Below are 27,585 nucleotides of genomic sequence, written 5' to 3' on the forward strand. Positions count from 1 at the left end.
TATACCCTGTCACATCCGAAACCACGATGATCAGTATAAGCAAGAAGACATATTAGCACATTAAAATTTTTTTTTAAATAATAAAAAAAAACAAATGGTTGCTATATAAATACAAATAACAACGAACCAAAATGCACTGAAAATAAACAAATTTGCTCATGAAATTTATTCCTTTTATTTCATTACGTATCTTATTTAACACTTATTTTAAGGAACTCGCAAGGTTTAACAAATAAAAACACCTAATTTTGGGCGATTTGAAATGTTTAAAAAAAATATATAAAAGGAAACATTTGCGTTCTTATTATTTACCCAAATATTTAGATTTTTGGGCCCATTTTCAAAGAGTTTTCTATTTCTGTTTCGGTCGAAACTGGAACAGAAGTCAAAACCGGTTTCGGTTTCTCTACGTTCTCGCGGATTTTCCGCTTTATTTTTTTAAACGAAAAAGTGAAGTCGACAGGTACTTATAAATACTATAATTATTAACCCTTATACAATTCATATTGAAACTCTGTTTTGAAAAGTACACACTGTAGATCCGTATTGTAGAACTAAATGGGACCCCACTTTACTTGATTGTTGTTTATTTAACCCACAAATATATATTTATTTTGTAATTTAAAAAAAATAATCCGCTATGCCTATTTTAGAGGAAGATATCAGTTGAGGAAAAATCTTACTTTTTTTTATTGTAACTGGCTCGGCGTCTAACCAACTGCGCACGGCGCCTGTTTAAAAAATGCCTAAAACAGATACATAAACGTTTATTATATTATATAAATATACTGTATAATAGATATGAGAAAAATGGTTCTTGGTAGTTTCGCGACTTGCAATAATTGCATACTTGCTTTTAACTAAAAAGAAAGTCAACAATATTTAGGCCTTACTCATAAACTAGGTGTAAAGTTACGCCTAGGCATAGTGTTGGAATACGGATGGGAATATCATCCTTATTGTAGTGGTAGAATAAGGATGGTATTCCCATCCTTAATCTACCACTATGGAATATGGAATACCATCCTTATTCTAGCACTTTGTCTAGGCGTAACTTTAAACCAGGTTTATAAGTAAGGCCCGTCGAGTTTTGTCCAATTTTTTGTGACATTGACTGAATTTCACCCCCTATCGAGTTATTAAGATTAATGTATTACAACAGAGATGGAGAAATTTTTAATGAAGGGTGGTGTATGAAAGTCTATGCATTTACAGGGCTTGTGACAAAAATCAACAGATTGAAGTTATATAACCAGAATAGTGAATGTTGCACAGTGTGGCCACCTAAACCAGCCAATGACCGGTTATAAGTCATGTAAATGTCTAGAATCTACATCCTTCTCTAAAATATTCTACATCCCTGTCATAATATGTTAATATAAATGAAGTGCTCAAATTTTCTAATTGAGCTTACTACCCAAGGATTTATCTTTATGCATTGATAAAAATAATTTATCAGAGAACGCAAGATCTCTAACCAGGTTATAAACCACTAGGGTAAAAACAGTGTAAAATCACCTCTAAATTTAATTTGTCCAGGCGCCGTGGCGCAGTTGGGTAGACGGCCAACTGTAAAACTAACGTCGCGGGTTCGATTCGCCAGTTACAAGAGAAAAATCCAAGAAAGATTTTTTTCTTAATTGGTCTGGGTGTTGTGATGTATTTTTCATAACCTCCTTCTATATCCCCTCTATCCCACCTACTGACAAGCCTCGAAATAGAGGCTTAGCAAGTTATTCCTTTAAAAAAAATAAAAAAATCTTTTATGTCAATAATGTCAGTAATTGACCCTCGAATCTTTCGCTTAGTAAGCGAACGCGCTGACTACACTGCGGTCATAAGAAAGAAGGACGCATCTAACATTTTTTCGAAAATGTGTTAAATACATATTCGGAATCAGGAAAAAAATACGCATCTACTAAAAATACATCTATCTTCCTAAAATAACCAAAACCCTATTATTTTCACTAATAAATGAGACTAAACTGCAAAAAGTCTTAAGGATTACTAAATATAAAAGGCTGTGTTCTGACTTATAAAATTATTAAAGACTGATTAAAATACTTATTTTTCTTCAATTCCGTTTTTAAAAACATCTGAAATGAATGTACCTACTCGTTTCAATTAAATTTAAGATCTGCTGGTAGTTTCGAAGTTAATTGATTATTAGGTCGGCGTTACTAGTTTGAAAAGCAGTAAATGGCCAGTAACGTCTATTTTATTTAGTTGAGTAGAATAAATTGACATATTAACACTAAAAAAGAAAGACGTTTACTTAATTACTAAATAAAAAGGGCGTTTCTAGCTAGAAACTTGTTTTCATTGAAGTATAACACATTTTCTTGAATTTTTGTTACTAAAAAGAAGATGAAATATATAACGTAAATTTATATATTCCGTTAGGGCAAACCATAATACATACTGTCGCATAATAATATACTTAATTTTTGTAGTATTTTTCACACAGCGAATTTTCCAGTCTCCCAGTTAAAAAATATTTATTTTCTCCGTTTTTTGTTTTATGTAGAAACGTCCTTCTTTCTTATGACGGTAGTACTACAGACCTCAAAGCTGACAGATATTATTATATGCCGATAAACGAATAATTAAAATGCATCGAAGCGTCACTCAAATAAAAAATAAAATTACTATCAATGCGCAAAGGTCAAATTTCGCCTCTTACGCGTATTTTAAAAACTCTTTTTGAAGTTTATAAAAATAAAATAAATATAGTCAAGGTCTCCGATAGCGTAGGAGGTCCGATTTGAGATAAGAAACAGTGTTTTTCTACTAATTTTTAATTGTTTATGGAAGTAATTTATTGTTAATTTTATTTGCAGTCTTAAATAATTTAAAAATTACATTAAGCTGATGTAATGCGTTGTTCCTGCCATAATTCATTTCTATCTTCCGTTTTATTTAAGATTTGGAAACGAATTCATAGATACAAAATGAAATTCGTCAATGTTAAAGTAAATAATGTTTTAATTGAGGAATTCAGTTTTGATGCAGTTCAGCGTTCCAGATAAATTTTATAATTGAATATAAAATTAGTTTAAATTAATAAAATAAATAAAACAACCTTGTTTTTAACCACTAACTTTTATTTTCCACCGACCGGTTTCAAAGCAAACAAGCTTCTTTGTCAAGGTTTACGTAATTAATGAATTGATTCCCTTTTTTATTTTTTAGTGCTTCAAATATAAACTTTATATCAGTTTAAATTATTTGAAAAAAGTTTTATTTAAATATGGTGTGATGTTTCATACGGCAATAATTTTATATTTACACTAGAGTACTACCAATCCAGTAATCCAGAGTGACACTTTTATAGATATTTTTTACCCGTAGAAGTTTGTGAGTTAAGCGTCCGTGTGTTCTTCAAGGACAAATGTACCTTAAGAATCGGTGCCACGCAGACGGCGAGTGTGAGCAGTATACAATTTGGTTATCCTATATAGTTTTTGGTAAATCATAAATTTAATTTTTATTTTAGGTACTTAAACAAAATGGCCAAGAACTTAGAAAATATTTAAATGGTGGGTGTTTCCGGATCACTAGGCTGTAATATGTACTCAAGTCTATGAAACAAATGATTTCTAAGTTTTTTTTTCTTGATCTCCCATATTTCCAAAATACTATTTTGTAACCATGTTTCTAGAATAATAGGTTATGTTTAATTTTTCTCCATCTTAAAATTTGAAATTGTGTTTTTACCTTAAAATATTTATTTTTATTTATTTTTATTGTATTGAAAACATATTATACATAATTATATACAATATTCCCAAGGAGTTTTTTAAAAAAAAAAAACTCATTTAGGGACATACAGATAACAATTTTTTTAAAGACGTTTTTAAATTTTAAACTATTATATTATTTACAAAAGCAGAAAAATTAAAATTATGATATACTACAAATTAAAAAGGGTATGAAAAATACTTGAAAATAACAAAATAAACAGAATACTAGGCATGGAAATAAATTCAAAATAATGTTTACATTATGCAATCTGGGAAAGAAAATTGAAAAAGTTTAAAAATTACATGTATGTATATATACATACTGAACTAGTACAAAATAAAATCATTTTTTTTAATTAACAAAATATGCGCACACCCAATACAGGTTATTTTTTTTTTATCAAAAACGTATTGAAATTATGTATACAAGCCAAAAAAAGTATATAAAAAGAAAAAAACACAAATAACAATAAGAATAATATTTTATGATTAATATCCTTTTTACTTAAAAAAATACCCGAAACAATAACTATACTAGGTCACGCTAGCATTGAGGTAAAAAAAATAAGCGCGGGTACTCAGGTGTTAATAATTGTATTGAATAATAAAAAAAATCACATTATATATTTTACGGATATAACACTAGGTCATTTAACAATTTTTCATCCAATATACCTTAGCTTTTTTGCCTTTTTGTAAAAATGGACAAAATATGTTGCGTAAAAAAGGTGAGAAAAAATAACATATTTTGTCAAAAATGCAAGTTGACCTTATAAGGATTTAAAATTAAGTCAGGACTATTCCTTAGTTGCGCCAAAAAATATTAATAGTTAATAGTTATTGACACTGATGATAGCAGGCACGCGCAATGAACATCAGAATAAAAGAGGTATGTGAGGCTGAGGACATCGTAAGATGCAGTGGACAGCGAAGGAGGGACTGGTAAGGTCATGTCCAAAGAATGGACACCACCGGACTCCCTTATATTGCACTGCATAATCAGCCTTACGAGATTCGTCCTCGTCGAACACCTCCCAAAATATGGAAGGATAGCTGGGAGCCCACCTCACAGGAGGAGCAACCCTCTGGAGAACAGACCACGTAGGTCTATTTTCTGTAACAAGGAAAAAGAAGAAAATAATGTCATTTTTCCTCAGGTTTTTCCATTTTTACGAAAAATGAGATCTGTGATTTCATTTTTATGTAGAACTGATTGTAAGGCGTCATTTGGAAGTTTTTAATTACTCTGTAAAAGCCTAATTAAAACTACCTTAAAACGGCTTAATTCGTGTTGTCGATTTCCAGTCACGTCAACAAACACTAATCTTAATTACTCCAATCATCTCGGTAAATGGTTCTTGTCTTGTGTGTATGCAAATGGCGCCCATGATACAAGTGAAAGTTTGATTATGATATTCGTTATAATTTCCCTGAACAAGGTTCTAGAAATTTCTCACCATTAGACAACTTCGCCACCATTGCGAATGGCGAATTTCTTATGCCATTTAAATATAAATTCATCATACCTTCAGAAATACAAGATTTACAATTTACTCATGCGATATCCATCAATTTTTAATACGTTTGGTTTTGCAATGATTACGGAGTATCTTTTCACTTTCATCAACATAATTTTCTTTCGCACACGTAATATTGCAAAGGGCACAACAGTTCTGTGTTTGAAAAAGAACCAGAACTCTCGAGTGTTTTCGACTCGATAACTGCTCTCGGGTGAAAATTGTGTAGTATTTAAAGCGTTCGCGTACTATTCTTGAGGTCCTGAGTTCGTTCCTTCGTTCGGGTGGACGTGAAATATTGATTTTAAAGATAGTTTGAATTGCAATACTTCATTGTTCCTGGACTAGTGCCTGAAGCGTAAGACTGATCATCTTACCTTCGAGTAATGATGCTCAAAACACGGTGCATTTGGTTTACTTATGCAGTGTCCTATACACCACTGGGTGCGGAAATAGAAATGAATGAATAGGGCACTTTGTATATCAATTCAAAATATTTCAAGATCAACTACAGACTATTAGTAAATATCCAGGGTCTTAATGTCTACCGGTTTCGAAAATTTTCACGTATCTTCTTACGGACACTCATTTTCAAGCATGTCAGTAAATAAAACATTCAGTAACAACTAATAATTAAAATATATCTGTCGCCGCCGAATCGTTAAATCAACCACTCAATTGGAAGGCTAGGCTGTTCACTAAACGTCGGCGTTCATTTTTTTTTTTTTTTTTGAATAATAAAACATATAACACATTTAGTAGATATTATGCTCCCAGGAGTTGTAAAAAACGCATTTGGGACCATACATAAATATATAAGTCCATACAAAAGCCTTTTTAAAATATAAATGAGAACTATTTTAAATTTTAATTAAGTAAGGAACGCGGACTAAATTTTCGGTGTCGCTCATCGGTTAGATTCGATCATTATGATGTAGAGATGACAAGTCGGTAGAGCATACCGAGGTAGATAGAGGTAGTACAGAAGTTAAGTATATCGTTTCGGTATGTACCGATGAAGATAGCCTTTATAATCGCGGCCCTGGTACTCAAATCAGTGTTATGCTGTTGCGTTCACCGACACACTTAAGCTCTTGCATAAGGTGTACTCCTTTATACCTTTAAATAACATTGCATTCTTATATTGCACGCATTTGTGGACGTGTTACGATAGCAAAACCAAAAATATGATCACAATTCACTTTATGTTGATTAATTTGAACAATGTCATCGAATGAGTTAAAACACTCTCTGAGAACCATCAAAATTATTTGGTAAAAATTCTTCATGAGTGATGTGAAAATTATCAGCAGCAATCATTAATGTCATGCCTCTATCGTCACGTTTTAGCTATAATTCCAGTTTGATAAAAAAAAATACACAAAATTTGTGAATATAAAAAAATTAAAATATTTATACTGTCCTCTTCAAAGTAATCACGATCAAATATAATATTCTTATGCCAGCGTTTTTTCCAATCCTCTAAACATTTCTGGAACGCATTTTTTGGTTTGAGCTTCAGTTCCGTCAGCGATTTTTATTTAAATTTTATTGATAAACCCTTACGGGTTACATACATTTTACAAAATATTTTTACTTTTGAAATTCACATTCTACTGTTAATAATAATATTTTTAACATCTTTTGTGAAGGTTGTCTGAGTCTTTTGTTTAGTTTTGTCTGGTAGTTTATTGTATTATTTCAGTCCATGGTTTATTAGTCTCGATTGCCCTTTTCTCGTTTTTAAAGGTTTAATATGATATTTTTCTGATATTCTCGTATTGTGTTCATGTTTACTACAGTTTTTTTCAAGTTTTAATTCTTCGTCTACAATTACATCAGTGGCTAATATATGAATAAATTTTAAGGATTCTAGTTTAAAGAGTTCAGTTACATTTAATTGTTTAGTTTGTTTAAAAAGTTCTTTAGTTGCTGTTAGATAGGGTAGGTCACATACTAACTTTAATATTTTATTTTGCTGTCTTTGTAGTCTGTTTATGTCATTTTGATTTCCTGTTCCCCATAGTAGTTGCATACAACATATTTTAGTTTTTACATAGGCTTCATAGGCTTCGTTCTTTTTCTCCTGTACACTCGCGAAACGTCGTCCTTCATCTTTCGGAACATTGAGGGGAGATCTTTAAGCCCATCATCCACCAGCAGAAGTCCTGGGGGACTCTCTGTCAGCTGCGCATAGAGGAAAGTTATTATAAATACTCCTAAGGAATACAAACTCTATGCAGATTAATATATTAACATAGGCCAACACGTTGTCCCCACCCTTCAAGATCCCCTCAATGCCTCTGTTTTTTTATTCAAAAAAATATATTTACACTAACAATTAACATAAATAAACGTATACATCTTTCGGAACACGAAAAATTCTCAGGGGGCAAATCCAGTCTGGTAAATATGGTGGTGGGTGCATCAATGCGGTCTCGGGTTTTTTGTCGCAAGTCGCGAATCGCGAATAAGCTGAGAATCGTCGGCGGGCGTCTATGATTTTTACTCTAAGAATAATCTTGTAAATTTGCCAGTCACATCCAAAACGCGTCTCACTAGTTTTCCTCACAAACTACATGTCCTAAAATTGACAGATCAATTATAAACATGTTTATCAAACTAGGAAAAAAATAGGCTATTCAAATTACATATTTACATTCGAAATTTAAATATTCCGCGTATTTTTTTATCAAACCTCGTACACGGAAGCAAGATGATCAGTCTCACACTGCTGGTGCCATGCTAATCCAGGGACTATATACTGCAGTGCAAAGTCACCGACCTTGGAAACTCGGGGATAGCTAGCAAACACAAGGTAGACTAATCTCTCGATTTCTTCTTACATTAATTTTATCCCGTAAGTCAAAAACATTTGTTAGGGATTCTGGTTCTAAAATACGGACTGATGTTAGATGGTCAAGGTTTGTACTTTGTACTTCCCGAGTTTACAGCTGTTTGTCCAGTGAGCAGATAATGCTTTCGTGTACATACAAAACGTATAAATTCATTTTCATAACTTACATGTTATCTTAGTGTGTGAAAAATACATTTTTCTTTTTACATGCACAATCCCATTTTTTGTCTTAGTTTTGCTTATTAATGCAATGAAAAACGTAATTTGATCTGTATTATATTAAAGGTTAATAATAAGATCTTACATAACGTATTTTTCCCATTGCAAAACAATAGATAGAGATTCTTATAAAAGGAATGTTACGTGAAATTTGACTTTCTATTAAATCAATAGAAAAGTCAGTATCATCTACATACATGCATATTTACAATTTATCTTAGTACTATTTAAAGTAGGGATGTAACGATTCTGATACCGATACCGATATATTGGCCGATATAATCGGCAGGCCGATATATCGGCTTCGCCGATTATATACAGCCGATATTAAGAGTTTGAAAAGCCAAAATACTTGTCTTATCAACTGAGCTCAGTTGCCTCAGAGCGTCTGTTTTCAACTGCAGGTCTCATACAAAATGATTTGCGTAACAGATTGTCTGCTAATCATTTGAACAAACTTTGTTTTCTTAACAAAAATCTATCAAAACTTAACTTTAAATATTCGCTTTATCTTGTGTATCGGTTTACTTTACCACTTTGTGTGATTGAATGATAATTACTTTCTTAATTAGCACGTTGATTGCTTGATATTATTCTTGATTATTCCATACAAATAAATGTTTTCTTCGAATTTTAATTTAACATTTTGGTTTACAACCTTCTCAAGGTTCAGTCTCTAAAAAATATAGGTAACTTTTATCCAAAATAAAGACAATTATTCATTCTTTATTTGTTTTTTTTTTCTATTTCTACAAAGCCACCGATATCGGTATCGGTATAGCCGATTATTTACTATGATCGGTATCGGTATCGTATCGGCAAAATTATGTATCGTTACATCCCTAATTTAAAGGTTCTACACATTCTTTAGTAAAAAAAAATTTACATTCCTAGTGAGGTTGTAATTATATATAATCACTTAGAGAGTGTTTAATTGGTGGATTTTTAATTTTTGCATGCGACTAAACTTTGCATCATATATGGCCACATCGATGATTAAATGTCAAATAAATACGAACACGTGAAACCAAACATGATGATTTTAATTAGGAACATTATTGCGACTGTAAGCATTACCTTTTTTATCACATTTTATTACAGAAAATATAAAAGGAAAAATAATAAATTCACTAAACCGCGAAACCGGCTTTTCAGCAGGTTTCTTATTTTTCCTTTACAAAAAAAAAGTCGAATCAATGAAATGAATTTAAAAAGTAATATAAACGTTATTATGAACTAAAGTATAAGCATACGTATTTTTCACACAAAATATATGCATAAAAAATTTAAATAGTTGAATGTTTACATAAAATAGTAATCAATATGAAGCCTTGTTACATATTAGCCGTTATTTTTTTTTTGTTTTAATGTTTTGTCATCATTTTCTTTTTAAACACTCAATTAGGTTGAATTGACTCATTTGTTTTTATTCGTTTCTTAACTCTTAATAGGCTGTGCTAAAAAATAATTTACATACGGTGATGTAACATCGTATCACCTCAAACGAGAGACATAATATTTTGAAATTCAGATACTTGAAAAAAAAATCATAGAGCTGTTAAATAATTCCTTTTCCACAATTCAGGCCTGTTATAACAAAATAAATCAATAATCATAAATATATACGCCGGTCATTAAAAAATTATTAAAGTAAATCCGGTTTTAATGATTCGGTTTGGAAAAATAATTATCAAGACGTCCGGATAGAAAATTGGTATTTAGATCTCACCTGAACAAACAAATTACACGAAATTTAATTAAATGTCTTGCATTTAACTTTGATTAAGATCTTTACAATATTCTTGGGTCAGTTAATTGGCTCTTTTACACGGGGCTGTTTCTGGTATTGAAAGTTGCGTATAAGCATGGCCAGTGCGTAGAAGTTTTTGGCGCCATGACAGATAACGGGCAGTTTTACAGACGACAAAACTAGTTATCTTGTGATTTCGCAACTACTGACAACTAACTATACATTATTTTGCGATCAACAAATAAAATCAGGTTTTCTAAATAACATGGATCGTGAACTTTATTCAAAATCATTTCCAGAAAAAAAGGCGCGAAGAGAAATAGAGTAGTAAAACAAATAAGACGGAGGATAAATAAAGTGACACAAGCAACAGCAAAACGCGTTGACAGTTGAAGTTAACAGTTAACGGTACTACAGGTGTGGGATGTGAGCACACAATTTTTACGCGTGCGGTTCAAATATTTGCTGAAAATAAGACGAACTCTAATTTTTCTGATTATGATCACAGATTTCACTTGATTTGTGTATTACACGACAAAATATTCATCGGGTCAAATCTTGCACAAGATATTTTTCCATTTTCTGTCATATGAGTCAGCGAATATTTAGTCAGCTATGTAATTTAATAGTTATCGTATTTTGCTACCATACATTAGGTCTCGCATTCAATTCTCGGCTGGCATTTTGAGTGAAATATTGATCACCTTGCTTACATTACAAAAAATAAATGACGTTCTGCAATTTGTATATGCACTACTAAAATAGTCTTTATCTTTTCATATCCTATGAATTAAGATTTAAGAGTACTAACTGTAGTAAAAACATTATTAATATTTAAAGCATTAATTTTGTGGTCAAACATTTTACAAAATGTTATTGAATATTTGTATATAACTACTTGCCGCCTTTTCTATGTCTACCGGTTTCGAGACATACCCGTCTCTTCGTCAGGACACCAATTAAACTAACATGCAAACTAACATGCAAAACCCACTATACGCCTTCACCATAGTTGTTGCACAAAAATATAAAACCAACACGACATGCATTTTAATAAGCACATGCACTGATTAGGACAAACATGCACGGATCAAATTATGAAAATATTCTGTTGTTTGAGATTTAATGGAAAAAGTAGAGGGGATGGAGGGAGGGGATAAGCTTAATAGGTTTTATAGGTTTTACAGTGCATATGCTTATTAAAATGCATGTCGTGTTGGTTTTATGTTTTTGTGCAACAACTATGGTGAAGGCGTATAGTGGGTTTTGCACGTTGGTTTGATTAGTGTCCTGACGAAGAGACAGGTACGTCTCGAAACCGGTAGACATAGAAAAGTCGGTAAGTGGTTATATACAAATACTTAATAACATTGATTAAAAACATTATTTGATTTTATTCCAAATTAAACAAGACCTAGTCGACACCCTGTGGTACGCCAATGTGATTATTGTAAATACTTAGTCCTCTGTGTTTTTGAAGTTGGTGTTTTCATCCCTAGTGATTTTGATGATGTGACAAGAAGTTTCGGGTGATTTAGTTTCAAATTGTGTCGGCGACGTCATTAAGATGACCTTGAGATATCTAGACGAGCTGTCCCTGGTGCTTGACGGACGAAGGATAGCTGGAGGAAGAACTAGGACAAGCAGTGCTGACAGCTTCTTGGAAGATAATCCTTATGAACAGGTGGGAATTGCATGGATTTTTTGAATATTTTACAACTATCACGTGTTTTGTTCTGTTGCATAGGCGACAATATAATTTCATTTGGTTGTTGTTCAACTACTTCAGATAAATTTTCCGCATTCTACCATTTTGAAAACATATAAATATTTAAAAATACAAATTCAAAAGTCTCCCTTTCAAAGATAACCACTTCTTAAGAATGTACGTTATATTTGTTGTTGTTATGTTCCACGTGTTACCTATATTAAATAATTTTGATTTTATTTGTGTTAACGTATTTCTGCAATTTTTTTTTTTTGTTATCTTTCAATTCGATACTTTTAGGAAGCATTTGCATAAAAATACTTTTAGGATCTTTGACCAAAAAAATGACCCAAAAGGAATCATATGGACATAACTAGATATTAAAATACCTATATTTTAAGATAAGAACGTAAAAATATTGTTTTGAATTACTACAACGCATAAGATACTATAAATATGGTACTTCATAGTTTATAATTATTATAATTTATTTTATGAGACTTCCATGTTGAGTTTGGGGCTTATTCATAATAAATATCCATCTGAATTGGACATATTATGATAAAACTTATCAAATAACAAAAACACAAGTATTAAAACAACTTATATACAATGAGGAAGTTCAATGTCTTTTCTTTCTTTTTTATTTGTTAATAGAATATTAAACTAAGACAATTAAAAAAAAAAAAATTATCTCTCGTATTATCAGCGCTATGATATTTTAAAGTTTTGTATTTCTGAAATAACTCCGCGTGCGACGTCAGAGGTTGTTCTATGACATTTCTTGCGATTGTTTCGTTTACGGTGACCGAACCGGATATCCTTCAATGCTCTCATATCATTGGATGGTTCATATGAACCAGTGGCGTCATTCAAAGAAGTGCGTTTTTATTAAAATATTTATTATGATCTTTTTCGTACATTTTTAAGAAATTTTACAGTACAATTTAATGCTCTAATTTTTACCGCGCGCAAGAAAACATTTTTTGAATCCATTTTCCCGTAGGGCTGAAGTTCCTCATTTCGATCATTAGATGAATACTTTTAGTTTTATTTTTTTCGCTCTTTAATTCGTGTGCGGAATTTAAATTACTAAGTCTCAATGTGTAATGTATATTTTATTTACGAGTATGGTCAACATATAATATTTCATCAAACAACTTAAGAGGAAAGGTGGTCTTACTTTTCTTCATACAAACGTATTCCCATATTTTCTTCCTGGATTATGACACAAGAGCAGTGATTTTTTTGCACACTACAGATATTTATCATTGGCATGTCCTTATTGTTTTGCTTTTCTGATAAATTGTTTCTTATGGGGAGCTAGGACCATCCAAAAGCCTAAAAAAGCGCCCAATTTTATCTGCTGTCTTAGGGACGTACAGTATACAAATGTGATACAAAATTTTGAAAAACAAAAAGATGCTTACACAGAAAACTTCATTTTGATACTCTTTCTTAAAAAAATCCAAGAAAATCTGATCACTTTTAGGGGGCAGTTATTTTTTCGCACATTACCGAGTAGGCATTGGCGAGAGAGTGACAGAAAAATAATGTTCAAATAATGCTCTTTCACAGTAGTAGCCGCTCGATTGTGGAATAATCTACCCACTAATGTAAGAGACGCCCCTTCTTTATTTACATTTAAGTCAAGATTAAAATGTCACTATCTAAATATTTAAATTGTTCCTTTATCCTTTTTATTTCCTTCCCATCCCCTCCCCTCACTTCATATTATAGTGTTATTTTTTTAAATATATATTTTTCTTTTGTTAATCTTTGTTTTTAATTTTTGTATAAAATTCTAAGATTCAATATGTCCATGTATTTATAATTTTCTCAAACTGAACGGTTTGGGTAGGTAGGAAGAAATTGCCTTAAGGCAATATGCCCGCCCTTATATTTATATTTATTGTATATGTATATAAAGTGCCAAATAAATAAAATAAATACTACCCATCCTTAAGCAAAGGTTTTCATTTTCGGATCAGTTAATCTTCCTTCAACATGAATATTTTTTTTGTTACGATTAAAGAAGCGAAAAGGAACGATTTTCCATTATTATTGATGTTGTAAATGATTATCAAATACGTATTATATAAACAGGATACTGAATTTAATTAACGGAATATGTAATGTTATCAGCGATTGTATGCAGTAATGGCCGATTGCAAAAGGAAATCAAATTTTTGCTTCAATGAACATAACCCTGGGAGGCTCGATAATCGACAATTTTACATAATATTACATATAAAATATGGAAATTGTATAAAAAAGAAGATGTACTTATGTCCATTCTATGGAATTAACGAATTGTAAAATCCTAACCTACATGTATTATCATCGAAGCATCAATCTGTTTTTAATTGCAAGGATTACCTCAAGTTTGTTAAAATGAGTATAATAAATAATATAAAAGTATAATAAGTATACAAACACAATATTCTTCTGAAACATAACATACTTTTAACCTTTCCGGACCTGAGGGGGTATCTCAGGACCCCCAGGTAGCATATTAATAAATAAAAAAAAATGATCATCATATGGGTTTTATTTTTTCCGTAATCCTACGTAACGTTAAGAATATATTAAAATTATTAAAATGGTTTTCTGTCGAATTTTCTCAATAATAACTAACTTTGTCTCTACTTTCCCCCTGTGCAAACAGCAAACATTACAATTTTTCGCTTTACACTTTAATAATCTTTGATATGCTAGTCAGTTTGCACATGTGCTTTTTGCTAATTGGGCGCAAATTTCCGGCCATAATCACAAAACACTGGATTTCTTGCTTTACATTTTACATGCATTCTCCTTCATGATTCCCCGCCGTGCAACTCCGCTAATAGGTGGCGCGACATTAGATCAGTGCTCCCCAACGTGTCACTTAAAGAGCAGCGGGATGCGATACAGCATCCTTTCGCAATCGTATTTTATAAGAAAAAGGAATAGATTTCGCTAAAAAATTATGAAAGAGTTTGAAAAATACTACTATTTTTTTAATGTGTATTTAAAGCATTTAAGTTATGGTGTTCTTGGTACCCCCCTCGGGAACTTTTTACACGTTCAGGCTCGGAAATGTAAACTAATGCTAGTAAATTTTAATACATAACCACTTACCAAATTCTACGTGTCTACTAATTGCGAGACGTCCCGTCTCTTTGTCAGTACTCTCACTACATCAACATGTAAATACTTAAGTACACCGCAACCCTCACAGTTAAAGGTTAATTCATCCCTTATATTCATTAGATCCTAATTATTCAACTGTTTTCCGCAAAAACTCGAGGAAAGAAATAAAAAATGGTATAAAGAAGTGAATTGCTAGCTTACCAGAAAAATTAACGCTGATACTGGTTAAAAAAAAGAAAATAAATTATCCCTTCCTAAAAAAGATAATGAATCTAAAACCTAAATAAATAAACCGCGGCTCGCGAGCCGCATGTGGCTCTTTAGCCACTCGAGTGCGGCTCACACAACCCAAGTTTCATTCTTCGCTTATTTTGTCAACGGGTTCTAATGAAGAACTCCTAAGAGTATTGCCACAATCCTAAGATTATTGCCACTGAAAGGATATACGCTGTCATTAAATGGACAGAGAAACATCATCTTACAATAATAAAATTGTTTTAATTTTAACAGATGTGACAAAAAGTGTGACTAGAGAGAAAAGGTTCTGTTTCTATCATCGCGAGATACTTGTTTATCGTTGCATCATTCACCAAGAAACGCTTTGTGAGAAGACATCTCCAGAAGAAATGCAATATTTTGGAACTAGTAATCAAGATTGTCAACACAATTGGTCGATTGTCGCCAACACAAAGAATTTTTAGTGGAAATACAGAGAATACGCAAATCTTCTAACACATAATTAAAACCTTTTTTACAAAAATAAATTTGGCTCGCCAAAGAAATCTTAATTCTCGTACCACTGATATTTGGCTCCTTCGACTAATGAGTTTGCCGACCACTGGTCTAGGGTAACGTCTACAGAATGTTTTTGATCCAGCATTTCGTTATAACTCATTAAATTAATTTTATTTTCGCGGTCGTTCAGTCGTCGGGTTTTCTGGGTTACTGTGCCTTTTTGTAGACTTTTTTTTTCAAATTTTGGAAATAATATAAATATTAAAAAACACATTAACCCTGTGATGAACTCTGTAATGATATCCGAAACTTTGGAAAAGAGTGCGAACGACCCACTTCGTAACCCTGAAAACGTTGCCGAGCTATTCGCGAATAAGTTGGGAATCGACTTGCAAAATAAAATAATAAAACTAACTGAATTGCGACAGTAAAAATTGTACACACAATTGCACTGGGAAATATACGACGATGACTTGACATTAACCAAAAATGCTGACATACACAAATATAATACCGGTCATCAACAACACTACCACATTAAAAAAAAAAAAACAAACGTAGGACAGTTGAAAATACTATACTATAGACTCAAACACTACAATCACTTACTTTATCACTTGAAAAATTACACAGCCGACACATTTAAAAGCTCATGATGACTACACTAACCAGACGAGATAAAACAGACCTTTTTATTTAATAAAATAAATAAATCATTTTAAAAGAAGTACCAACTCGCTTACTTTTAACCACACGAGGCTAATGCGGTTACTAAATCTATGTAATAATACAAAGGGCCGTACTTATAAACCTGGTTTTATGTTACGCCCAGGCATAGTGGTAAAATAAGGATGGGAATGTCATTATCCTTCTACATAATAATAATAATAATGTTTAGATAATTTATATAGCGCCATTTTTGTGAAAATTACCTCAAGGGCGCTGTACAATAAATAAATATCCCAACACGTCTTGCAGCTACAGAGCGCATGGACAATAAGAAATCTAGCCCTTATTTACATTTTTATTTTTAAAATTTTTATTTGACAATGACAATGAACCTTTTTATCAATCCAATAACAAAAAACCTCCCCTGTTTGTACCATTTATATGCCGATGATTTGCAATTGTATATTCATTTCGAGCCCGTCGACATTGTTGAAACACATAGAGTAATGTCACTTGCACTCGACCATATCACTTCATGGACAAAAAAACATGGACTTCTCATAAATCCAACAAAAACCCAAATTGTACTTGTTGGTAGTAAACAAATGTATTCAAAAGTGAATTTTTCCACACTTCCTCTTTTCAAAATAGATGGTACAGAAATTCCATTCATGACTTCAGTCAAAAACTTAGGTAAGCATTTAGAGTGGCACGATCAGGTTAACGAAGTTAGTCGTAAACTTTATAGCAGTTTGCACTCACTTAAAAGATTACAGAATTTCTTGCCAATTAATGTTAAGCAAACATTAGTCCAGAGCTTACTTCTTCCACTCCTTGACTACGCGGATGTATGTTATCCAGATGCTAACTCTGAATTGCTTGATAAGTTAGAACGATTGCAGAATATTTGTATTCGTTATATCTTTAATCTTCGCAAATTTGACCACATAACCGAGTATCGCACGCAACTACACTGGCTCAGTATCAGGCATAGAAGAAACATTCACATTCTATCACTTCTTCACAATATTTTAAATAATCCCACTTCGCCTGTTTATCTGAGAGAGCTCATCCAACCTCTTTCACAACACGGACTATCTCTTCGTTCTAGTAACGAGAGAACCCTTTTAATACCCTGTCATCGCTCTAATTTTTTTGCCTCCTCTTTCACAGTAGTAGCCGCTCGATTGTGGAATAATCTACCCACTAATGTTAGAGACGCCCCTTCTTTATTTACATTTAAGTCGAGATTGAAATGTCACTATCTAAATATTTAAATTGTTCCTTTATCCTTCTTCTTTCCTTCCCATCCCCTCTCCTCTCTTCATAGTAAAGTGTTATTTTTATTTTTTTACATATATTTATTTTTGTTAATCTTTGCTTTTAATTTTTGTGTAAAATTGTAAGATTCAATATGTCCATGTATTTATAATTTTCTCAAACTGAACGGTTTGGGTAGGTAGGAAGAAATTGCCTTAAGGCAATATGCCCGCCCTTATATGTATATTTATTGTATATGTATATAAAGTGTCAATAAATAAATAAAAATAAAGTTTAGAGTTTAAGTGATATTTTAAAAACGAAATAACTATAATAAGGATGGTATGCCTATTCCCATCTGAATTATACCGCTATATCTTGACGTAACTTTATACCAAGTTTATGGAGTAAGGCCCAAAGAAAATGATCATCCTATTGCTAATACTGTTTCGAGAGTAGTACTTGTCCCATAAACTTACATTGAGTGAACTGTTCTGATGATATTCTTGATTTAATTTAACAGTTTAACGTTCCACTAGCTAAGTATTTGTGACCGGCGACTGGAATCGAACCTGTAACAACCGTGACGAAACGCGAGTTTTGCTCCGCTACCCCACGGTACTTTGCATTCCTTTTGAAATATGAACCTGATCTTAATATTCTTACTTTGTAACTTAGAAACTTGAAAACTCGTAAACTTTATAGCAGTTTGCACTAACTTAAAAGATTACAGAATTTCTTGCCAATCAATGTTGAGCAAACATTAGTCCAGAGCTTACTTCTTCCACTCCTTGACTATGCGGATGTATGTTATCCAGATGCTAACTCTGAATTACTTGATAAGTTAGAACGGTTGCAGAATATTTGTATACGTTATATCTTTGACCTTCGCAAATTTGACCACATAACCGAGTATCGCACGCAACTACACTGGCTCAGTATCAGGCATAGAAGAAACATTCACATTCTATCACTTCTTCACAATGTTTTAAATAATCCCACTTCGCCTGTTTATCTGAGAGAGCTCTTCCAACCTCTTTCACAACACGGACTATCTCTTCGTTCTAGTAACGAGAGAACCTTTTTTAATACCCTGTCACCGCTCTAATTTTCTTGCCTCGTCTTTCACAACAGTAGCCGCTCGATTGTGGAATAATCTACCCACTAATGTGAGAGACGCCTCTTCTTTATTTAAATTTAAGTCAAGATTGAAATGTCACTATCTTAATATTTAAATTGTTCCTTTATCCTTCTTTCCTTCCCACCCCCTCTCCTCTCTTTATAGTATAGTGTTATTTTATTAATATATTTTTATTTTGTTAATCTTTGTTTTTAATTTTTGTATAAAATTGTAAGGTTCAATATGTTCAAGTATTTGTAATTTTCTCAAATCGAACGGTTTGGATAGGTAGGAAGAAATTGCCTTAAGGCAATATGCCCGCCCTTATATGTATATTTAATGTATATGTATATAAAATGTTAAGTAAAGAAAAATAAATATAAATGTTTGTTTGAGTTTGAGAAAAAAATAATGTTTTGAGTTTGTCCATATTCTAACAGTAGACAAGAACTGGATTCAACCCTCTAGGGAGCTGTAGTTAAAATCAACATATTACAACAGAGATGAAGAACATTTTAGAGAAGGGAATATAAAAGTCGAGGCACCCACAGGGCTTATAACCTGTCGTTAGCTGGTTTGAGTGGCCACTTTAAACACTGTGTAACATTCACCATTCTGCCTATATTTGAACATCTATATTCTTTCGGTTCTCCCATCTGCTGACATCGAGCTCTTTAACTTCACAAACGTCAGCTGATGGAAGAATCTAAGGAATATAGATGTTTAAATGTAGGTAGAATGGTGAATGTTACACAGAGTGTAAAGTGGCCAATTAAACCAGCCAATGACAGGTCATAAGCCCTGTCCCACAAAAAAAAAATCCCACAAAGGCATGGCCTGTTCGTAGGTATGCAAGAAAGGTTTATGAATTTTTGCTCCTATAAAAAAAACATATTGAAAAAGAGTGCAGTGTATTGTTGCTCGAATCGGTGATACCTTTACAAAACATAATGAAAAGAAATGCAGTTATTTAAACAATACAATTGGTAAAATAAAAACTCGCCTATGGCCCGGAATTTGTACACGATTTTTTTAATAAAATAATACTTATTCACATGGAATCAGCGCACTCACGAACTGTTCCTATTGTTTTCATTACATTAGCCAGACCTGGGGAGCGATTACAAACGTAATCTTCATCGGTATGTATCGAGACGGTATACTTAACTTTTCTACTATCTCTGTCGACCGAGGTATAACGAAGCCGGTTTTACTAACATGTCGGTACGTGTTTCACGAAGATATTTATGGCTATCAACGAAAAAAGTGAAAAAGTTATATTTATTTTTCATAGAAGTAACGTTTCTTCTGAAGTGTTGCCATTTCACCTTACGGCGCATGCGCATTTTGTAATCTCAAACATCAAATGATCTGACGCATGCGCTGTAACTACCTTGAATTTAAAAATCTTAACCTCTAGATGGTGTAGTCACTGCTGTCTTAACTGTTAAACTGTCCTCTACACTCAAATCAAAATTAACTTGTTTCTCTTTCGTATTTTAAGTAGGCTCTTGTGAACAGTAGCTCACTAAACATGGTTTAAAATATAAATTAATCTCAGTTAACCCTTTATAGGACACATATTTTGTGTTGATTTACGCCTTTCAAACCTATAATAATTAACTATATGTAATAATAATAAACCCATCGAATTTGAAAAAGCTGAGTGGAAGACTCGTCTACCAGTGTGCGTTATTAAGATATTCTTGTGACATAAGTAGAGATGTAAGGCCGGTAGTATATCATTGGTAGTTTATTGTAAAAAGCGTATTCTACCGTATAATACGGTAGTTTTGGTAGAAAACGTTTTTCTTAATAAAATGACTATTTGATTATAAAGCCTGTATTTTACCATTGGTATTTTAAAGAAAGAAATTATATATGCGTAAGAAACCGTATAATACGTTAGAATACCCTGTTTTTCTGTAGTTTTCATAGAAAACATTTTATTTTTTAAAATCGCCGTTTAACCACTTTATTAGTAATGGTTCATTATATTCGTCCAAAGCGCACTGTTTCATTTCAGATCATAGGGCAAGACGGAAAGGGGCTCAAAATAAAACAAGAATAATTAAATCATAGTAAAAAAGTATTTATTTTATCAAAATATGTATCTAATATTTCTTACCTAAAAAATAATCTACGAAAACTACCAAAACTACGGTAGAAAACGGTAGACTTCCGGTATACTACTGAGCGATTTGGTAAACTATGGTAGTTTTTACAACTCTAAACATAAGACTAATTAATTAATAAGACACTTTAGAAAATAAATACCTCAATTCTGGTGCTATATCGAGCCATAATCGGCAGAACAACGTAAGCGACAAATAGTGAATTGTGCAGGAGAAGGTTTTTTTTTAAAAATATTTCCATATATATATATATATTTTTTAATAATTTGGTAAATGGGATTTATAATGGCTGGTTACTGCCAATACTGAAATGACAGCCAAATTGTTTAAATACCTTCCGCTTTTAAAATAGTGGCGGTAACGCTGTTTGGCCTTTAACTCTGACAGTGGCAGTGGTGCGAGCTAGCGTAACTGCCTACATTGTCGTCGGTTACTTTATTTTGCTTAGCTCAAAAATAATCTGTCAATTTTTTTTTAAGAGTTAAGTGATGCGGAGTTATACATAGAAAACTATAATTGGCCTATAATTTTGGTTTATTTGTAAATATTGTTTTTTTGTTTTCTTTTAGTAAATAAAATAAATATCTTAAAATGTGGCAGGTGAATTTTATAGAGCTATGATGATTTTAACACTTGTGCAGGGGGCAATAAAGAACACCTTTCCTTAAAAAAATGCAATTAGCCAAAAATGTAGCTTACGTTGTTCTGCCGAATATGGCTGGATATATTTGTACCACTTAGTTCTAAGTATCCTACGAAGGATTCAAGCAAAAAGTGCTCGCTTGAAAACGATTTTTACGCTTTTGTATTATTTGAATAGTTTTGAATTCACAGCAGAACCCTTTAATGTTTTGAGGTACGGTGTCCTCAATAGCTATTCATAAACTTACTTCAGAACTCGAAGATACCAAGTCGATAGTGTATTTATTTATGTATACTTTTACAATGTTTGTATTCTTTTTTATACATAATAATGTTCTCTCACTGGGTGCCCCGGACCGAGGGAAACATTTTACAATAAGTAAAACATGCCTTAAATTAGTTATTTAACAAAGTTTATATAATAATAAAATAAAAACGTAATTAATCTAATAAGCAATATAAACTAAAATAATCATAAAAAACATAACCAATTTGGGGTCAAAGCACCAATGAATGACCGTTTTAGGTTCAGCTTGTATTGAAATCCACATTAAAGGTATAAATTTCATTATTTAAGCGTACAAAATAAAAGAAAACAATAAAAAACACATAAATTTTTCTAAATACTTTTACTTTTTTATTGAAATACGAGTATTACAATTATAATTAATATTACTCTAAAAAAATAGCAGCATTACCAATAAATGACCGCTACTACCCCATTAAAAATAATACTCTGATTTAGTTACATCATAACATTATAAAACACCCCAACACATTAGAATATGGATATATTCAAAGGATTGCATAAGAAATAGCATCAAATAAAATACTTACCACACCTTTCCTTATAAAAACACTATCAATCTCAGAACAATAACGGGAAGACGCACTGTTACCTTTTGACAACTCACAGTTCAAAACTGATATATTTGTTTCTTACCAAACGATGTGTCGGCCTACTGCTTTTGTCATAGTTTCTAGTGTTAAAAGTTTTTTTGACTGGATACATGTAGCAATTCTTACTATATCGTGTTTTATTAACCAATGATCATTTACTGGGGGGTGGTCATTTACTGGTGCTTTGATCCTGTTACGGACGTCAAACGGAAAGCGGCCCTTGTAGGGACCGCCCCTGCGCTATATTAAAATGTTTAGACTTAGGGATCTCGGTATGTGTTAGAAATGAGCTGCCCCTCCAATAAAGACTAGTATTTGTCACTTTCGGGGGTGGCCTTTTCCATACCGAGACATTTAGAATAGGCATTTAGTTACAAATTAGTTTTAAGTATATTTTTGAATGTGCATCGTTTCGCGCTGCGTTGCCGCCGCAAGAATGCCGTGAGAACTGGAGGGGGTAGTGCCTATATACGTGGAGGGAGGGAGACGGATGGAGCGGGCGTGCGGCCTTCTCTATCGCTCTCTCTCTCTCCGCGCGGCATACGACGGCTAGACCCGCTCGGCGGGGTGAATGGTGGGGCACGTAGCGCGAACGGTATATAACGTGTACAAATGAAAATAAATGACACTTCTTCTCTGACGTTTGGCTTTTACTCATCTCTACTCGCTTCTCCCCGACCCGGCTTTCTACTCGATTCTTCTTCACTTCGCTTGACACCTTCGCTTCACCCTGGACTTGGATTTTGGACTTCTCTCCCTACGGATTCCTGACCACGGCGAACCGGCAACTTCAACCTGAAATAAGAGGCCCTTCTGAGGACATCTCCGGCCCTGACGAGTTAGACAAGATCGCCTAGCCTCCGCTGCCTTACAACCAGTGGATCGGGACGTGTGCGTTAGTGACTGCAGCGGAACCACAACACGACGCCGGTAGCGCGTTAGCTACATTGTTGGTCCTTCGAGAAATCCGGATCTGCTGTCGTCACACGAGTGATCATCTACCTGATGCCTGCTTCTCTTCGGTCTGGAAGAAACGCCGCCATGCAGGAAGGACGCGCCGAATCCGACTCCGGTTCATCGACTTCGGCCCAGACGACAACGGAATCTACCGCCCACTCAAGAGAGATGCGAGCCATGCAGCAGCGACTGATGCAGGACATGACGGCCGGGATGGTTGAGATGTTCAAGGAAATGAGATCTCAGCTCCCGCTCATGTTGGCCGCTACTACAACCCCAGAGAAGACCACGACGCCCGCCGGAGCGAGCGCCGCGGCGGCGGCGCCTACCTGTGCACACCTTGGGTCGTTGGAAACGACCCAACCCGGGCCTGCGTACTTGGAGGAAGCCGCTGAGCCACGACCGAACGTAGCAAGCCCTGCGGACCACGCTACATTGGACCCGACGACACTCGGCTCCATGGATTCGGAGACAAGACGACTCACCGGCGAGTGGGTTGACAACCAGAACAGTGCTTCATACCCCACAGTTGACAGGATGGCCGCAGCATTCGTGAGGGCACTGAAGGACGGTGATTCGACTGGAGTGACGTCGCAGCCACGAAGTGATGACCCAAGGATGACGTCATTCATCGCGAGGCAGACTGGTGCGAGAGACCTGCCGCAGTTCTCCGGGGATCCGCTAGAGTGGCGGATTTTTAAATCGCAGTTCAACCAGTCTACGGAGATGTGTGCATTATCCAATGCAGAAAACATCATACGGCTGCAGAGATCACTCACAGGACGGGCCAGACAGACTGTATCGGCCCTACTCGTGGACCCGGGCAGGGTTCCCGAGATCATGAAGATGTTGGAATCCGCGTTCGGACACCCTGAGCTCGTCGTGGAGACGGTCTTGGAACGGGTGCGGAGGATTCCGAAGCTGCCAGACAACGCGTCCGCGGAAGCCGTGACGGATTACGCCGTCGCAGTGAGGAACGTCGTCGCGACCGTCGAAGGATTCGACGGTGAACACCTTTCTTCGCCGAAGCTTCTCTGGGAAATGGTAGGGAAGCTTCCCTACACGCACCGATGGATGTGGATTACGTCGCGCATCGGGACGAAGAGAAAAGCGAAGTTAAGTGAATTAGCCGACTGGCTAAAGGACGTGACGGGCGTGATACCTAACGCCGGGTGCCTCGATATCAACACAGGCCCCGTCAGGGCTGAAAGGAATCGCGCCTCTAAAGGACACGTGCTGCTGAACGTACACAGTGAAAGTGAAAAATGCGCAAAGTGCAACGGAACACACAAGCTCGACGTGTGCCGCGAATATTCGGGGCTTGGCGTGAAAGACAAGTGGGCATTTGTGCGCGATTTAAGACTGTGTTTCCTGTGCTTGGGGAAACGCTGCCGAACGTCGAAATGTCGGGCAACAAGGTGCAACATAGACGAGTGCGGAGGAAGGCACCATCGCACACTACATACGCCGCGCGCCCAGTCGACGGATGAGAATGTGTTACACGTATCGCGGAAGGAGGGCTCGGTCGCCCTTAAAGTGTTACCTGTGACTCTCAGTGGACCGAAAGGTCGAGTAAATACATACGCGTTACTAGACGAAGGTTCAACTATCACACTCCTGGAAGAAGAGGTCGCCGACGCGATCGGAGCGCGCGGTCCACAGGCCGGTATACAAGTCACGGGTATAGCCGGAATCGCCGCTAGTGATGCGTCATCGCGACGCGTAAAAGTGATAATAAAAGGCGACGCCGGCGCTTATGAAGCGATCGCCTACACAGTTAAGACACTCAACTTGCCGACACAAAAAGTTAAAAGTTGCGACAACTCGGCGCGGGAAGTGACAGTGAGACCTAAGATGCTTATAGGCCTCGATAACGCCGAGTTAATAGTGCCGCACGGCCGGGCGGAGTTTCGAAGTGACGGCGTCATCATAAGTGATACGCCGCTTGGCCGCGTCGCGTTTGGCCGACACGTGAGTCATAACGATAATAACGCGAGTGCACCTACGGGTGAAAAATATAACGAAGATAAGTCAGTTTCTAATGGCATAGTGAAAACGGTCCTAGTGAGTGCTAAAGGACCGTCGCGTGATGACGCGCTAAGTGAATTAGTGAAATTTAACTTCAAAGTGGATTCGATCGGAATCACGACCGCGCCGCGGATATGTGCCGCAGAAAAAAGAGCGCTGGATATAATGCATAACTCCACAAAGCAGCTTCCCACAGGCCGGTGGGAAACGGGCCTGCTATGGAGTTCAGACAACGCATCGCTCCCCTACAACCGAGAAGCGGCAGAAAAACGCCTCTACTCGTTGGAAAGAAAATTAAAAAAGAACCCGGTACTTGAAGTTGCGTACCGGGCTAAAATCAGCGAGTATGAGGAAAAGGGATACGCCGTTGAGTTATCCAGGGAAGAAGAGGCACGAGAAAACCCAAGGAAATGGTTCCTGCCTCATTTTTCGGTATGCAATCCGAACAAGGTTGGGAAAATTCGGGTTGTGTTCGACGCGGCGAGCCCTCACAGAGGTGTGTGCCTCAACGACCACTTACTGACGGGACCGGACTTGCTCACGTCACTAGTGGGGAACATACAGAGGTTCCGAGAGGGTGGCGTAGCTATCGCCGCCGATATAAAGGAGATGTTTCTCCGCATAAAGATGACACCCGATGACACGATGTCACAGTTGTTTTTGTGGCGTCGAAAACCGAACGAAGCAGTGAGGACCTTCGCTTTCACATCCATGATGTTCGGAGCCAGGTGTTCTCCGAGCAGCGCCCAGTACGTAAGAGACCGCGTGGCCGCGGCGAATGCTGAATCATTCCCGGAAGCAGCGCGGGCTGTACACGAGAAAATGTACATGGACGATTATTTGGACGCCGTGGATTCGACTGCGGAGGCTGCAAAATTGGTGAAAGACGTCACGGCCCTCCTGCTGACGGGGGGCTTTGAAATGACGGGATGGGCATCAAACAACGCCAAGGCATTGTGCTCGGTCCGCGACGAGGATCGAGCCAAGACGGCTATCATCATTGGCGAGGCCGCCACTACGGAAAGAGTACTAGGCGTGCGGTGGGACCCGCACGCAGACTATCTAGTATTCAAGTATAACCAAGAGGGCGGTGACGAACCTGAATGGCCTACAAAGAGGCAGATGTTGGGAGCCGCCATGAGGGTCTTCGATCCAATGGGATTTATTGGATGCATAACAGTGAGGGCTAAAATACTGTTACAAGCCGTGTGGCGATCGAACATACAATGGGACGAGGCTTTAAAACTAGAACACGTGCAGAGATGGCGCGAATGGCGGCAGTTACTAGCCGAAAGTAACTGCGCAATACCGAGGTGTTGTATCAACAGGAAGGCGGAGGAAATAACAATGCACGTCTTCAGCGATGCCTCGGAACAAGCCTGCTGTGCGGTGGCATATTTTGTGCACAGGGCGGGCACTAGCTTTATTATGAGCAAATGTAAAGTAGCGCCGCTAAAGCCTTTATCGATACCGCGTCTAGAACTTCAGGCGGCGCTACTCGCCGCGCGGTTAGCAGCGAGTATAAAGAGGGAAAGCCGCATGAAAATTAAAAGAACTATATTCTGGACGGACTCGAGCACGGTTCTATCCTGGATACGCACAGACCCGTTGAAGTATTCAACGTTCGTAGCGAACCGACTCGGGGAGATCGATGAAATCGCCGGAATAAACGGTTGGCGCTGGGTACCGACAAAACAAAACCCGGCGGACATCGGAACGCGAGATACACAGCCACTCGATCTGTCTTCGAACGGCATGTGGTTCCGGGGCCCAGATTTCCTCTCCCGGCCGGAGAGTGAATGGCCTCAGGAAAAAGGGACAATCTCGCCTCCTGAAGACGCGCTGGAGATAAGACCACCGCGTCACTTTGTGGGCCATTGCCACACGACGACAGGACTCCCGGACGTATCCCGCTTTTCATCGTGGGCACGACTTATACGGACGACGGCCTGGGTTATGAGGTTCGTCGGACGTTGCCGCCGTCCCAGACAACGTGACGAGCCCGAGAAGCCGGGAGGTGACTTCGAACTCCGGGCCGAAGAATTGAATAAAGCCGAAGAAATATGGGTGCGCCTGTCACAGAGGCGTGCCTTCGGCAAAGAAATAGAATGCCTACAACGGGGAGAGGCCCTACCGCCCGGAGGACGGCTACGCGCTGTCACGCCGTTTATTGATGGAAGCGGCATACTGCGTATGGGAACCAGACTACAAAG

General features: G+C 36.2%; 1 protein-coding gene across 3 annotated transcripts in view; it reads left to right on the forward strand.

Annotated features, from left to right (window-relative positions):
- The window catches only part of LOC148283947 (rho GTPase-activating protein 15-like), a 162,063-nt gene that overhangs the window by 3,095 nt on the left and 131,383 nt on the right, over positions 1–27,585 (forward strand). The window contains exon 2 of one of the 3 annotated variants that reach the window (XM_088242915.1): positions 11,567–11,770. In XM_088242915.1, coding sequence (XP_088099041.1) covers positions 11,654–11,770 — 117 coding nt within the window. In that variant the 5' untranslated portion in view covers positions 11,567–11,653. Of the gene's footprint in view, positions 1–11,498; positions 11,771–27,585 lie in introns of all 3 variants that reach the window. The other 2 variants (XM_088242914.1, XM_088242916.1) reach the window with 2 other exon arrangements.

The sequence above is a fragment of the Micrasema longulum genome, unplaced genomic scaffold (assembly GCF_059751315.1).
Source record: "Micrasema longulum isolate JH-2025_06_02 unplaced genomic scaffold, ASM5975131v1 h1tg000177l, whole genome shotgun sequence".
Classification (NCBI taxonomy): domain Eukaryota; kingdom Metazoa; phylum Arthropoda; class Insecta; order Trichoptera; family Brachycentridae; genus Micrasema; species Micrasema longulum.